This window comes from Ranitomeya variabilis, chromosome 6 (assembly GCF_051348905.1).
Source record: "Ranitomeya variabilis isolate aRanVar5 chromosome 6, aRanVar5.hap1, whole genome shotgun sequence".
NCBI classification, from domain to species: Eukaryota; Metazoa; Chordata; class Amphibia; order Anura; family Dendrobatidae; genus Ranitomeya; species Ranitomeya variabilis.
In genome coordinates, this window is record NC_135237.1 from 11,816,128 (window position 1) to 11,832,700 (window position 16,573).

The window sequence follows — 16,573 nt, forward strand, 5'->3', positions numbered from 1 at the left end:
ATCTTATGGAGCTATTATTAACCTTTGTGCATCATTATATGGGGCATATTATTCTATCGGGCAACTTATGGGGCCATCAACCTTTATGGAGCAGCATATTGGGCATATTTTAATATGGAGCATCTTATGGGGCCATTTTACCTTTGTGCAGCATTATATGGGGCATATTTTTGTATGGAGCATCTTATGGGGCCCATCATGAACTGTATGAGAATTATATGGGGCTTCTGATTCAATATGGATATTCAAAAACATTTAACCTACTGATGTCCCAATTTTAATTTTATTGGTATCTATTTTTATTTTTGAAATTTACCGGTAGCTGCTGAATTTTCCACCCTAGGCTTATACTCGAGTCAATAAGTTTTCCCATTTTTTTTGTGGCAAAATTAGGTGGTCTCTGCTTATTCTCCGGTCGGCTTATATTCGAGTATATACGGTAATTGAAAAAAAAGCGCTTCTCAAATGTGAATCACACTGGATCCTAAAACGTGAAACCAGATTTCCCAAAAGGTTAAATTATACAACGGATCTGCTATATTTACATTGACCGCATCAATCTCCATCCACACATAAGCAAAAAACATTTTATAATTTTTCTTTCTTCCTTTTTCTTTTCTTTTTTCCTTTAGTATTTGCCCTGCTCATAAGCATCCGCCCTTATATATCGTCAACTTATTGTTTTTTACAAATGTATTGCCGCTAATGATTTATTATACGTGACTGATGTACAGCAAGACCCTCTGAATCATAAAATAAACAGCAGTTGAGACACAATCCTCTCTTATACAACCCCTGGCAAAAATTATGGAATCACCGGCCTTGGAGGATGTTCATTCAGTTGATTAATTTTGTAGAAAAAAAGCAGATCACAGACATGGCACATATCTACAGTCATTTCAAATGGCAACATTCCGGCTATAGCCCTTTCACGACATGCACCGTACTATTACTGCGCATGCCGTGTCTCCCCCTTTGATGTGCGCTCCGGCGCTGAGCCCGCATCAAAGTCGCGACATGTCAGCTGTTTTGTACAGCTGACATGTGCGCGCAATAGCGGCGGGTGAAATCGCTATTCACCCGCCGCTATTAACCTGTTAAATGCTGCTGTCAAACGCAGACAGCGGCATTTAACTACTGCTTCCGGCCGGGCGGCCGGAAATGACCTCATCGCCGACCCCTGTCACATGATCGGGGTCGGCGATGTGTCAGGACAGTAACGATAGAGGTCCTTGAGACCTCTATGGTTACTGATGCCGGCCTGCTGTGAGCGCCCCCCTGTGGTCGGCGCTCACAGCACACCTACATAGCAGCGATCTGATGATCGCTGCTATGTAGCAGAGCCGATCGAGTTGTGCCTGCTTCTAGCCTCCCATGGAGGCTATTGAAGCATGGCACAAGTTAAAAAAAAAAGTTTTTAAAAATATGAAAAAAATATAAAAAATATGAAAGTTTAAATCACCCCCCTTTCGCCCCATCCTAAATAAAACAATAAAAAAAAATCAAACCTACACGTATTTGGTATCGCCGCGTTCAGAATCGCCCGATCTGTCAATAAAAAAAGCATTAACCCGATCCCTAAACAGCGTAGCGACAAAAAAATCCGAAATTACGATTTTTTGGTCGCCGCGACATTGCATTAAAATGCAATAACAGGCCATCAAAAGAACGTATCTGCACCGAAATGGTATCATTAAAAACATCAGCTCGGCACGCAAAAAATAAGCCCTCACCTGACCCCAGATCACAAAAAATGGAGACGCTTCGGGTATCGGAAAATGGCACTTTTTTTTTCTTTTTTTTTTTTCAAGTAAAGATTTGAATTTTTTTTCACCACTTGGATAAAAATAACCTAGACATGTTAGGTGTCTATGAACTCGTAATGACCTAGAAAATCACAGTGGCAGGTTAGTTTTAGCATTTAGTGAACCTAGCGAAAAAAGCCAAACAAAAAACAAGTGTGGGATTGCACTTTTTTGCAATTTCACCGCACTTGGAATTTTTTTCCCATTTTCTAGTAAAAGACATGGTAAAACCAATGGTGTCGTTCAAAAGTACAACTCGTTCCGCAAAAAATAAGCCCTCACATGACCATATTGACGGAAAAATATAAAAGTTATGGCTCTGGGAAGGAGGGAAGTGAAAAACAAAAACGCAAAAATGAAAAAGGGCTGCGACTTGAAGGGGTTAACCCCTTACCGACCTGTGACGCCACGTAGGCGTCATGAAAGTCGGTGCCAATCCTACCTGTGACGCCTATGTGGCGTGATGGAGGGATCGTGTCCCTGCAGATCGCGTGAAAGGGTTAACTCCAATTTCACCCGTTCTGCAGGGACAGGGGGAGTGGTGCTTCAGCCCAGGGGGGGTGGCTTCACCCCCTCGTGGCTACGATCGCTCTGATTGGCTGTTGAAAGTACAACAGCCAATCAGAGCAATTCGTAATATTTCACCTATAAAAAGTGGTGAAATATTACAATCCAGCCATGGCCGATCCTGCAATATCATCGGCCATGGCTGGAAACCCTGATGTGCCCCCACAGCCACCGATTGCCTCCCCAGTCCTCTGTTCTGTCCCGTAGTCCCCTCCCGATCCCCCCCATCCCCCCCTCATACTTACCGAGCCTCACGGAGTCCGTCCGTCTCCTCCATGGGCGCAAATTCGTTCAAGGTATATTTTGATCACTGTGATAAACATCACAGTGATCAAAATAAAAAAAATAGTAAATGAACCCCCCCCCCCCTTTATCACCCCCATAGGTAGGGACAATAATAAAATAAAGAGAAAATATATTTTTTTTTTCTGCACTAGGGTTAGGGTTAGGGCTAGGGTTAGCATTAGGGTTAGGGCTAGGGTCAGGGTTAGAACTAGGGTTAGGGTTAGAACTAGGGTTAGAATTAGGCTATGTGCACACGGTGCGGAGTTGGCTGCGGATCCGCAGCGGATTGGCCGCTGCGGATTCGTAGCAGTTTTCCATCAGATTTACAGTGCCATGTAAACCTATGGATAACCAAATCCGCTGTGCCCATGGTGCGGAAAATACCGCGCGGAAACGCTGTGTTGTGTTTCCGCAGCATGTCAATTCTTTGTGCGAATTCCGCAGCGTTTTACACCGGTTCTTCAATAGGAATCTGCAGCTGAAATCCGCACAAAAAACACTGGAAATCCGCGGTAAATCCGCAGGTAAAATGCAGTGCCTTTTACCTGCGGATTTTTCAAAAATGGTGCAGAAAAATCTCACACGAATCCGCAACGTGGGCACATAGCCTTAGGGTTAGGGTTGGAATTAGGGCTAGGATTGGAAATGGGGTTAAGATTAGGCATGTGGTTAGGGTTAGGGGTGTGGTGGGGTTAGGGTTGGGATTTGGGTTATGGGTGTGTCGGGGTTAGGGTTATGGTTAGGGGTGTGTTGGGGTTAGGGTTGTGATTAGAGTCATGGGTAGAGTTGGGATTAGGGTTAGGGGTGTGTTGGGGTGAGTGTTGGAGTTAGAATTGAGGGGCTTCCACTTTTTAGGCACATCAGGGGTCTCCAAACGCAACATGACGCCATCATTGATTCCAGCCAATCTTGCGTTCAAAAAGTCAAATGGTGCTCCCTCCCTTCCGAGCCCCGACATGCGCCCAATCAGTGGTTTATCCCCACATATCGGGTAACAGCATACTCAGGACAAACTGGGCAACAATTATTGGGGTCCAATTTCTCCTGTTGCCCTTGCAAAAATAAAAAATTGCTTGCTAAAACATAATTTTAGAGGAATGAAAAATTATTTTTTTATTTTCACGGCTCTGCGTTGTAAACTTCAGTGAAGCACTTGGGGGTTCAAAGTGCTCACCACATATCTAGATAAGTTCCGTGGAGGGTCTAGTTTCCAAAATGGGGTCCCTTGTGGGGAGTTTCTACTGTTTAGGCACATCAGGGGCTCTGCAAACGCAACGTGACCCCCGCAGACCATTCCATCAAAGTCTGCATTTCAAAAGTCACTACTTCCATTCCGAGCCCCGACGTGTGCCCAAACAGTGGTTCCCCCCACATTTGGGGTATCAGTGTACCCACGACAAACTGGACAACAACTTTTGGGGTCCAATTTCTCCTGCTACCCTTGTGAAATTAAAAAATTGCTCGCTAAAACATAATTTTAGAGGAAAGAAAAATGATTTTTTATTTTCACGGCTCTGCGTTGTAAACTTTTGCGAAGCACTTTGGGGGTGAAAGTGCTCACCACATATCTAGATAAGTTCCTTGGGGGATCTAGTTTCCAAAATGGGGTCACTTGTGCCTAAACAGTAGAAACCCCCCACATCAGGGGCTCTGCAAACGCAACGTGATGCCCGCAGACCATTCCATCAGTCTGCATTTCAAAAGTCACTACTTCCCTTCCGAGCCTCGACGTGTGCCCAAGCAGTGGTTTACCCCAACATATGGGGTATTAGTGTACTCAGGACAAACTGGACAACAACTTTTGGGGTCCAATTTCTCCTGTTACTCTTGTGAAAATAAAAAATTGCGGGCTAAAAAATAATTTTTGAGGAAAGAAAAATGATTTTTTATTTTCACAGCTCTGCGTTATAAACTTCTGTGAAGCACTTGGGGGTTTAAAGTGGTCACCGCACATCTAGATTAGTTCCATGGGAGGTCTAGTTTCCAAAATGGGGTCACTTGTGGAGGAGCTCCAATGTTTAGGCACACAGGGGCTCCCCAAACGCGACATGGTGTCCGCTAACGATTGGAGCCAATTGTTCATTGAAAAAGTCAAATGGTGCTCCTTCCCTTCCGAGCCCTGACGTGTGCCCAAACAGTGGTTTACCCCCACATGTTAGGTATCAGTGTACTCAGGAGAAATTGCCCAATAAATTTTATGATCCATTTTACCCTGTTGCCCATGTGAAAATGAAAAAATTGAGGGTAAAAGAAATTTTTTGTGAAAAAAAAAAAAGTACTTTTTCATTCTTACGGATTAATTTGTGAAGCACCTGGGGGTTCAAAGTGCTCAATATGCATCTAGATGAGCTCCTTGGGGGGGTCTAGTTTCCAAAATGGGGTCAGTTGTGGGGGAGTTCCAATGTTTAGGCACACAGGGGCTCTCCAAACGCGACATGGTGTCCGCTAAAGATTGGAGCCAATTTTTCTTTCAAAAAGTCAAATGGCGCTCCTTCCCTTCCGAGCCCTGTCGTGCGCCCAAACAGTGGTTCCCCCCCACATATGGGGTATCGGCGTACTCAGGACAAATTGTACAATAACGTTTGGGGTCCAGTTTCTCTTTTTACCCTTGGGAAAATAAAAGAATTGTTGCTAAAAGATCATTTTTGTGACTAAAAAGTTAAATGTTCATTTTTCCCTTCCATGTTGCTTCTGCTGATGTGAAGCCCCTGAAGGGTTAATAAACTTCTTGAATGTGGTTTTGAGTACCTTGAGGGGTGCAGTTTTTAGAATGGTGTCACTTTTGCGTATTTTCAGCCATATAGACCCCTCAAACTGACTTCAAATGTGAGGTGGTCCCTAAAAAAAATGGTTTTGTAAATTTCGTTGTAAAAATGAGAAATTGCTGGTCAAATTTTAACCCTTAAAACTTCCTAGAAAAAAAAATTTTGTTTCCAAAATTGTACTGATGTAAAGTAGACATGTGGGTAATGTTATTTATTAACTATTTTGTGTCACATAACTCTCTTGTTTAACAGAATATAAATTCATTATTTGAAAATTGCTAAATTTTCAAAATTTTAGCCAAATTTTCATTTTTTCACAAATAAACGCAAAAATTATCGACCTAAATATACCACTAACATGAAGCCCAATATGTCACGAAAAAACAATCTGAGAACCGCTAGGATCCGTTGAAGCGTTCCTGAGTTATTACCTCATAAAGGGACACTGGTCAGAATTGCAAAAAACGGCAAGGTCATTAAGGCCAAAATAGGCTGGGTCATGAAGGGGTTAAGAAACACTAAAAGAAATCAAGAACAAAAATGTGTTAGTCAGTAATGGTTACTTTTTTTAACCAAGCATAAGGGTGTAATTATGGAATCACCCTGTAAACTTTCATACCCAAAACTAACACCTGCATCAAATTACATCTGCTCATTAGTCTGCTTTTAAAACTGAGTGATCACACCTGGAGAGCTGCTGCACCAAGTGGGCTGACATGAATCATGGCTCCAACACAAGAGATGTCAATTGAAACAAAGGAGAGGATTATCAAACTTAAAAGAGGGTAAATCATCACGCAATGTTGAAAAAGATGTTGGTTGTTCACAGCTGTGTCTAACAACCTTCCCATGTTGTTTGTATTTGGTCCAGATTTTAAAGGCAAACATACTGGTAGACCAAGGAAGACATCAAAGTGTCAAGACCGGAAACTTAAAGCAATACGTCTCCAAAACAGGAAATGCGCAACAATACAAATGAAGAACGAATGGGTGGAAACTGGAGTCAACGTCTGTGACCGAACTGTAAGAAACCGCCTAAAGGAAATGGGATGTACATACAGAATAGCTAAACGAAAGCCATCATTAACACCTAAACAGAAAAAAACAAGATTACAATGGGCTAAGGAAAAGCAATCGTGGACTGTGGATGACTGGATGAAAGTCATATTCAGTGATGAATCGCGAATCTGCATTGGGCAAGGTGATGATGCTGGAACTTGTGTTTGGTGCCATTCCAATGAGATTTATAAAGATGACTGCCTGAAGAGAACATGCAAATTTCCACAGTCATTGATGATATGGGGCTGCATGTCAGGTAAAGGCACTGGGGAGATGGCTGTCATTACATCTTCAATAAATGCACAAGTTTATGTTGATATTTTGGACACTTCTTTGCACAAGTTTATCTTGATATTTTGGACACTTTTCTTATCCCATCCATTGAAAGGATGTTTGGGGATGGATGATGAAAACATTTTTCAAGATGATAATGCCTCCTACCATAGAGCAAAAACTGTGAAAACATTCCTTGAATAAAGACACATAAGGTCAATATCATGGCCTTCAAATAGTACGGATCTCAATCCAATTGAAAATCTTTGGTGGAAGTTGAAGAAAATGGTCCATGACAAGGCTCCAACCTGCAAAGCTGATCTGCCACAGCAACCAGAGAAAGTAGGAGCCAGATTGATGAAGAGTCCTGTGTGACACTCATTAAGTCCAGGCCTCAGAGACTGCAAGCTGTAATAAAAGCCAGACGGGGTGCAACAAAATACTAGTGATGTGTTGGAGGTTTTTTTTGCTTGTTTGTTTTTCATGATTCCATAATTTTTTCCTCAGAATTTAGTGAGTCCATAATTTTCCTCTATGCTTGGATAAAAAAGTAACCATTACTGACTACCACATTTTATGTTCTTGATTTCTTTTAGTGTTTCATAAAGCCAGAAAGTTGCCATTTGAAATTACTTTAGCTTGTGCCATGTCTGTGATCTGCTTTTTTTTTCTACAAAATTAAGCAACTGAATGAACATCCTCCAAGGCCGGTGATTCCATAATTTTTGCCAGGGGTTGTATAATCTGGTGACATTCATACATTGCTTCACTGCTGTTTCTATGTACTTAAAGGGACTCTGTCACTTGAATTTGGAGGGAACAATTTTCAGCCATAGGGGCGGGATTTTCGGGTGTTTGATTCACCCTTTCCTTACCCGCTGGCTGCATGCTCGCCGCAATATTGGATTGAAGTTCATTCTCTGTCCTCTGGAGTACATGCCTGCGGAAGGCAAGATTGCCTTGCGCTGGCATGTATTCCGGAGGACAGAGAATGAACTTCAATCCAATATTGCAGCCAGCGGGTAAGGAAAGGGTGAATCAAACACCCGAAAACCCCGCCCATATGGCTGAAAATTGTTCCCTCCAAATTCAGGTGACAGAGTCCCTTTAATGAATATTTCCATCAATTCTAATCTGGCTTATAACCAATGCCACTAATAGTGCCATAATCATTAATATTAGTGATGAGCGAGTATGCTCGTTGCTCGGGTGGTCTCCCGAGTATTTGTTAGTGCTTGGAGATTTAGTTTTTGTTGATGCGGCTGCGTGATTTACAGCTGCTAGCCAGCCTAAGTACATGTGGGGGTTGCCTGGTTGCTAGGGAATCCCCACATGTAATCAGGCGGTTTAACAGTCGCAAATCATGCAGCTGCTGTGACTAAAACTAAATCTCTGAGCACTAACAAATACTCGGAGATCACCTGAGCGTGCTCTGGAAAACCAGAGCAACGAGTATACTTACTCATCACTAATTAATATACATATGATGTTACCGCTAGCTTCTCACCTAATGAGATTTGTCTCTGTTGGTTGGTGTTAATCATTAGGTTACTGGGCTTCCCTGCATGTTATGTCTTTCATTTCCTGCCTAATCCCTTGGCAGCCCCTTCATTTGGACACAAAAGCCCTGTTTAGACAATTGCCCAAACATCGTGATTTTATTTTTACCTTATGATATATGGGTTTTGCTGTAAATACAGTTTCTTGAGATGTTTTCGACATTTTTCCATTGAGGCCATATCGTCACTAATTCAGTTATGAACATTATGCACTTCACAGATGTTTTTCCACCGCATCTACTGTTCGGATATAGTATCCTACATGCATTGTCCGCCCCCACACACCCTTTACCCCTTTTCTCTGTTCAATTGAGTTTTCTCCTCTGAGCACAGTCCTCTATATAGACTGATTGAAATACAATTTGGAAGACAACATCTGTCTACTTGCACCACATGTTCCATTTGTCCTTTCCTTTTCCTGTTTGCTATATATGCATCTCATTCGGACGCCTTTATTGTCAGGACTAACTGCGTTCTAGTTTGAAACGTGTAACTCTTGTCCTTTTATCCTCCCCCCTCTTCCTATGTCTTTCTACCCTTCTCCCTTCAATTTTTTGTTTTTTCTTTAATTTTTAATATTTCCAATTAAAAGTCATGTTTTAATTCCACACTGTCAAGCTGTTGCTGGAACCCTCTCTTTTTTACAGTCATAATCCAGTCCACCTTGACTAAAACTCCAGCTGTAGAAGAGCACATGCTTCCTCCACCATGGCTCACCATGGGGATGGTGATTCTATAATGATGCATGGTGAGACATGACACAAACCAAACCTTTTAGAATAGAAAGTTCCAGGGCTGTGCTGTTCAGCTCTGTATGCGGTTTACATCTGGCTGCTGCCAGAGCTGGTAGCAGCAGATTGAGGGTGGTGCTGCTGAGTGTTGGATCTCCAGTGATCTGATCTTGATGACTTTTACTAAGGATAAGTCATTAGAAATGCTAAAGGAAAAATAAAGTGGTTCCTCTGCCCTGTTGGTGAAAATTCACAGTAATGATCCAGGAGACTCAATAACTTCTATGCTTTTTGTTATCTACATTTCAAATTCCACCACCTTCATCAGGCTATAACAACAATGCAAGGACGAGCGCACTCGTTCAGATTTATCTCTCCCGACTGTAAGAAGCTTCACTCCATTGTGGAGGCGTCTATATGGAGAAAGATGTCCCCACAGCATGGACTGGAATAGATTCTGGGAGTGGGAGTGCTGCTCACGGCTCCCTGGTCTAGACAGGGCAAAACTAGTTTGTACCTCCTTACAGGAAGTGTCCTCACTGAACGCGGAGGCATCTCCCACTGTTTCTATGGCATCTTCATATATAACATTCATATGCACAGATCAGCCAGTAGATGGCAGCAGCGTGTACCGCACAATTCACATTAATCAGTCTGCAGTGTGCGCATATATACTGCATTATTTGATATTACTGCATGCTCGATGCCTTGGTGTAATCCTTGTCACTGAGCTCTTCTTCAAACCACATATCCAAGCCCTTTCTGTGATCTGGTGGCCTAGGAGCAGCATGGACGAGCTGTGGAGAAGGTGGCCTCTATACTGACCGCAGACCCTGAACTTAACACCGCAACTAGAAGTAGCCGTGGGATGTTCCTGTCACTCCCTAGACACCTCGCCACAGCCTGAGGACTAATTACCCCTAAAGAAAGAAACGGGAAAACTATCTTGCCTCAGAGAAAATCCCCAAAGGATAGACAGCCCCCCACAAATATTGACTGTGAGAGGAGAGGGAAATTACATACGCAGACTGAAAACAGAATTTAGCAAAGGAGGCCACGCTAGCTAAAAAGAAAGGACAGGACAGAGTACTGTGCGGTCAGTATTAAAATACTACAAAATATCCACCACAGAGAATACAAAAATCTCCACACCTAACTAAAGGCATGGAGGGTAACTCTGCATCTCCAGAGCTTCCAGCTTGGCTGAATAAATCCTTACACAGACAAAGCTGGACAAGAAAAAACATAGAAATGCACTGAGCAATAAGGTCCACAGCATGTGGACTGCAAAAACAAAGCCAGGACTTATCTTTGATGATTTGGACAGCATAGCAGGAGAAACAAAGCAGAGATGTGAATCCTCCAAAAACAATGGACAACTGGCACTGACTAAAGGATCTAGCCAGATTAAATAGCCCAGTCAGAATTGGTAGTAAGTGAAAGCACCTGATGACTGCTGAGATCCAAAGGAGCAGCAGTACCACTTACAACCACCGGAGGGAGCCCAAGAGCAGAATTCACAACACCTTTCCACTTCCTGCCGACTTAAACTCAAAAATATTTATCGGATCCGTACATTTCTCAACCAAGAATCTACAAAAACCCTAGTCCATGCCCTCATCATCTCTCGCCTTGATTACTGCAACCTCCTGCTCTATGACCTCCCTTCTAACACTCTCGCACCCCTCTAATCTATTCTAAACTCTGCTGCCCGACTAATCCACCTGTCCCCCTGCTATTCCCCGGCCTCTCCCCTCTTGTCAATCCCTTCACTGGCTCCCCATTACCCAAAGACTCCAGTTCAAAACCCTAACAATGGCATACAAAGCCATCTACAACCTGTCTCCTCCATACATCTTTGACCTCGACTCCCGGTACTTACCTGCACGCAACCACCGATCCTCACAAGATCTTCTATATTCCCCTGTTATCTCCTCTTCTCTTCCCACAATCGAATGCAAGATTTTTCTTGCGCATCACCGCTACTCTGGAACTCTCTACCACAACATAGACTCTCGCCTACCATGGAAACCTTCAAAAAGAACCTGAAGACCTACCTCTTGCGATAAGCCTACAACCTGCAGTAACCACTGCTCAACCAAACCGCTGCAGGACCAGCTGTATCCTCACCCAACCCTTGTTGATTGTGAGCCCTCGCGGGCAGGGTCCTCTCTCCTCATGTACCAGTTGTGACTTGTAATGGTTAAGATTATTGTACTTGTTTTTTATGTATATCCCTTCTCATATGTTAAGTGCCATGGAATTAATGGCGCTATAATAATAATAATTATACATCCCGTGACTCACTGCGCCTACAGTAATTCTGGCACATTGGAACAGATCTACTGACACACGACTCTGTTTCACTCGGCAGTAGTACAGTGGGTAACAGGATTCCACACTGGACAATAATGAACATTATTAGAATTGATTGCTTATTCTGTCTTCACCCCCAAGTAAAAGACTCTTTAGTCAATTAATAACAGTTTTGCTACTTTGAAACTTGTATGGCATTTTTTCTTCAATATTTGTTATATTTAGATATAGTTAAGGTTATATTTTTCAAAAATAATAACATGCATTTTATTTTTGGCAGAGGACTGTACCGGGAGCTCCGAGGGACATCTGATATCTTTAGAATTTAAAGCAGATAATTCTGGTATCACACAAGATACATGTACACAGCATTCTGACATCTTAGATATACCCCCAGCCTTTGACAGCAGAGATCGATCATCGGATGATTTTAATGAAGAAATATCTCCTACTCCATCAAAGATTGTTAAGCAAAATAAAAGTAGAAGAAATGCTGAATATAAAAGCCCTCCTACAAGGAAGAAGCCATATTCATGTTCAGAATGTGGTAAATGTTTTTCACTGAAATCATATCTTAATTATCATGAGAGAATTCACACAGGAGAGAAGCCATATACATGTTCAGAATGTGGGAAATGTTTTGCACAGAAATCGCATCTTAATCGTCACAACAGAATTCACACAGGAGAGAGGCCATATTCATGTTCAGAATGTGAGAAATGTTTTTCACTGAAATCATATCTCAATTCTCATGAAAGACTTCACACAGGAGAGAAGCCATTTTCATGTTCAGAATGTGGGAAATGTTTTGCACATAAATCGCATCTTAGTCGTCACAAGAGAGTTCACACAGGAGAGAAGCCATTTTCATGTTCAGAATGTGGGAAATGTTTTACACAGAAATCACAGCTTAATTGTCATGAGAAAATTCATACAGGAGAGAAGCCATTTTCATGTTCAGAATGTGGGAAATGTTTCTCTCTTAAAGAAACTCTTATTCGACATCAAAGGCTTCACACAGGAAAGAAACCATTTTCATGTTCAGAATGTGGGAAATGTTTTTCTCATAAAGTAAATCTTATTCAACATCAAAGACTTCACACAGGAGAGAAGCAATATTCATGTTCAGAATGCAGGAAATATTTTATTAATAAATCACAACTTAGTTATCATGAGAGAATTCACACAGGAGAGAAGCCATATTCATGTTCAGAATGTGGGAAATGTTTTACTTATAAAACAGATCTTAATTCGCATGAGAGATATCACACAGGAGAGAGGCCATTTTCATGTTCAGAATGTGGGCAATGTTTTACTCATAAATCTTATCTTAATCAACATCAAAGACTTCACACAGGAGAGAAGCCATATTCATGTTCAGAATGTGGGAAATGTTTTGCACGTAAATCACATCTTAATAGTCATGAGAACATTCATACAGGAGAGAAGCCATTTTCATGTTCAGATTGTGGGAAATGTTTTGCATGGAAATCACAGCTTAATTGTCACGAGAAAATTCATACAGGAGAGAAGCCATATTCATGTTCAGAATGTAGGAAATGTTTTGCACTGAAATCCCAGCTTAATTGTCATGAGAAAATTCATACAGGAGAGAAGCCATATTCATGTTCAGAATGTGGGAAATGTTTTGCACTGAAATCACATGTTAATAGGCACGAGAAAATTCATACAGGAGAGAAGCCTTATTCATGTTCAGAATGTGGGAAATGTTTTGCACTGAAATCACATGTTAATAGGCACGAGACAATTCATACAGGAAAGAAGCCATATTCGTGTTCAGAATGTGGGAAATGTTTCACACGTAAATCATATCTTAGTAGTCACAAGACCAGGGGCTTACACTGACAGCTTGGTGCAAGAAAAGGGTCTGGGTCCCCCTCTTTTAATGGCTACAAATATACAGATATGAAACATAAAAACTTCCTTCTCACCCCCCACTGGAATTGGTTTTTGTTGTCATTTCTCATTCTACCAGAGGTCTGGGAGTTTCAGGCCATGTGCACACGTTCAGTATTTTTCGCGTTTTTTCGCTATAAAAACGCGAAAAAAACGCTAACATGTGCCTCCTATTATTTTAAGTGTATTCCGCATTTTTTGTGCAAATGTAGCCTTTTTTTCCGCAAAAAAATCGCATCGTGGAAAAAAAAGCAACATGTTCATTAAAATGCGGAATTGCAGGGGATTCCGCACACCTAGGAGTCCATTGATCTGCTTACTTCCCTCACGGGGCTGTGCCCACGATGCGGGAAGTAAGCAGATTATGTGCGGTTGGTACCCAGGGTGGAGGAGAGGAGACTCCTCCACGGACTGGGCACCATATAAGTGGTCAAAAAAAAAGAATTAAAATAAAAAATAGTCCTATACTCACCCTCGATGTCTTCCCGCCTCCCCGCTGCATGCTGCCGTTCGGTTCCTGTAGCTGGTGTGCGGTGAAGGACCTGCCGATGACGTCACTGTCCTGTGATTGGTCGTGAGCGGTCATGTGACCGGGACGTCCTGTGCGCACACACTAGCTATAGGAAGAGGAACGGACGCCGCTGAGGAGATGTCTGGGTGAGTATAAGCATTTTTTTATTTTTTTTATTATTTTTAAACATTCTATCTTTTACTATAGATGCTGCAAAAGCAGCATCTATAGTAAAAAGTTGGTCACACTTGTCAAACAGTATGTTTGACAAGTGTGACCAACCTGTCAGTCAGTTTTCCAAGCGATGCTACAGATCGCTTGGAAAACTTTAGCATTCTGCAAGCTAATTACGCTTGCAGAATGCTAAAAAAACGCAAAAAAAAAAATGCGGATTTCTTGCAGAAAATTTCCGGTTTTCTTCAGGAATTTTCTGCAAGAAATCCTGAACATGTGCACATACCCTGAGGGTTCTGGGCAGTATCTTAGTTGTTCCCAGCATTGCTCTTTTCTGGACAGAGAGCTCAGATGTTGTTCCTGGGATCTGTTGTAGCCATTCTTCCAACTCTGGTGTCACTGCTCCATGTGCTCCTATCACCACTGGAATCACTGTTGCCTTCACCTTCCACATCTCCAGTTCTCCTTTGAGGCCCTGGAACTTCTCCAGCTTCTCATGGTCCTTCTTTCTAATGCTGCTGTCATTTGGCACTGCCACATCTATTATCATTGCTGTCTTCTGATCCTTGCTTGCTATCACAATGTCTGGTTGGATAGCCAACACCTGCTTATTCGTCTGGATCTTGAAGTCCCACAGGATTTTTGGCCTTTCATTCTGCACTTTCTCTGGCATCACCCACCTGGACTTAGGGGGACTTAGCCCATATGCTGTGCAGAAGTTCCTGTATACAATTCCCGCAACTTGGTTGTGTCGTTCGGTATACGCGGTTCCTGCTTGCATTTTGCATATCTATTGTGGAGACACAGCATTGTATCTTAATTAACCGGATGACTATTTTTTGCAAACCAAGATGAATAGACTGTTATCTGTATGTTGACTTTTGAATTTGTGTTGGTCAAGAAAACAAACTTTTGTTTGTGTAAGCCTGTAATATTGACATTTCATATAACATATTGTGATCTTATCCTTGATGACTAGTGATGTTTACTGATATGCTAATTATGCATTGTGTAAGCCAGATAGTTTGGTGACTTCGAAAACAGAGCAGGAAAAACTATGCAAGTAGATTAAATAATCAAGTAATGCTACTTGATCTCATCTCCATTCTTACCCTATATGTAAATACTGAATGAAGGACACTTGTTAAGTATAAAAAGAGGTTACATGCCTCTTTCGAGAGACAGTCGGAGATTTCGCAAAGACATCCAGGGAACTCTACAGGACTGCAGGTAATGCATCATGGCTCCATCACGAGGGACACAGATTCATTATTCTACATCAGAGGTCCCCAACTCCAGTCCTCAAGGCCCACCAACAGGTCATGTTTTCAGGATTTCCTTAGTCCTGCCCAGGTGGTAATTGCAACACCTGTGCAACACAAAGGAAATCCTGAAAACCTGATCTGTTGGTGGGCCTTGAGGACTGGAGTTGGGGACCTCTGCTCTACATGATACCGGCTTAGGGGGTCTTCACCCCCAGCCAGCAGAATACAGATCTGCTCCATTGACCATCACAAATCCATGGATACTTTTGGAGAAAGCCAGGATTGGGACCTAAAAGGTAAGGATATATACACACCAAGTGTATACACACCCGCGCTACGTCCTACGTTGCATTAAGTAATAACACTGCTGGTATGAAATTTACCTGCTCGATGGAATGAGATGAGCGGTTTTGATAGTGGTACAAGTCAGGTCAAAGATAGTATAAATGTGTTTACTTAAAGAGAAAAGTAAGGGTATTTGTTAGTTATAATAATTTTATATAGCGCCAACATATTCCGCAGCGCTTTACAACTTATAGAGGGGACTTGTACAGACAATAGACATTACAGCGTAACAGAAATCACAGTTCAAAACATACCAGTAGGAATGAGGGCCCTGCTCGCAAGCTTACAAACTATGAGGAAAAGGGGAGACACGGGAGGTGGATGTTATATGTTAGAGTGGTCTATTTGAGTGCATAAAAATATACACACATTGATAGCGTTGCTCTATGATCAAGAGCTGGATTGCTCGTTCTCGAGGTGTCCGTTATGTAGAATAATGCACTCAGGGTATCAATCTGGAAGAAAAAAAGCCTCTATATATACCTTAATTAGTATCACAGTCTCTCAAGATTGCAGAGTTATAGGTTCCTAAATACCTGTTCCCAATATGCGCTTATACAAGTCCGCAGATCATTTGCTGCTTAATACCTATATATTGTAACTAGATAGGTTGATATAGAGTCCAGGAGTCTCAGACGGCGCTGAGACGACAGCAGAGCGATAATGCATGAGGCAAGGCTACTTAGCTGTCAGGTTCCTGCTGTTTCCTTTCGGTGGTTGTCAGCGGGAATCTTCTGCACGCACTGTCCCGGCCAGTGATAGGCGTGCGCGTAGTTAAGAAGTCTTCACCAGAAGTTTAGAAGGACCTTCGGTATCCAGGTCACGTGATCGTCAGGCAAGAGAAGCATCACGTGACATGATCACGTGACCCGGATACCGAAGGTCCTTCTCAACTTCCGGTGACGACTTCTAACTACACTCACGCCTGTCACCGGCCGGGACAGTGCGTGCAGAAGACTCCCGCTGACAACCACCGAAAGGAAATGGCATGAACCCTACAG

General features: G+C 42.3%; 2 protein-coding genes across 9 annotated transcripts in view; both read left to right on the forward strand.

Annotated features, from left to right (window-relative positions):
- The window catches only part of LOC143781303 (uncharacterized), a 174,452-nt gene extending 159,401 nt beyond the window's left edge, over positions 1-15,051 (forward strand). For all 6 annotated transcript variants that reach the window (XM_077267842.1, XM_077267837.1, XM_077267841.1 and 3 more), the window contains one exon: positions 11,641-15,051. In XM_077267842.1, the coding sequence (XP_077123957.1) occupies positions 11,641-13,226 (1,586 nt within the window). In that variant the 3' untranslated portion in view covers positions 13,227-15,051. The remainder of the gene's footprint in view (positions 1-11,640) is intronic.
- Positions 1-16,573, forward strand: part of LOC143781301 (uncharacterized) — a 618,193-nt gene that overhangs the window by 32,607 nt on the left and 569,013 nt on the right. The window lies entirely within an intron of this gene.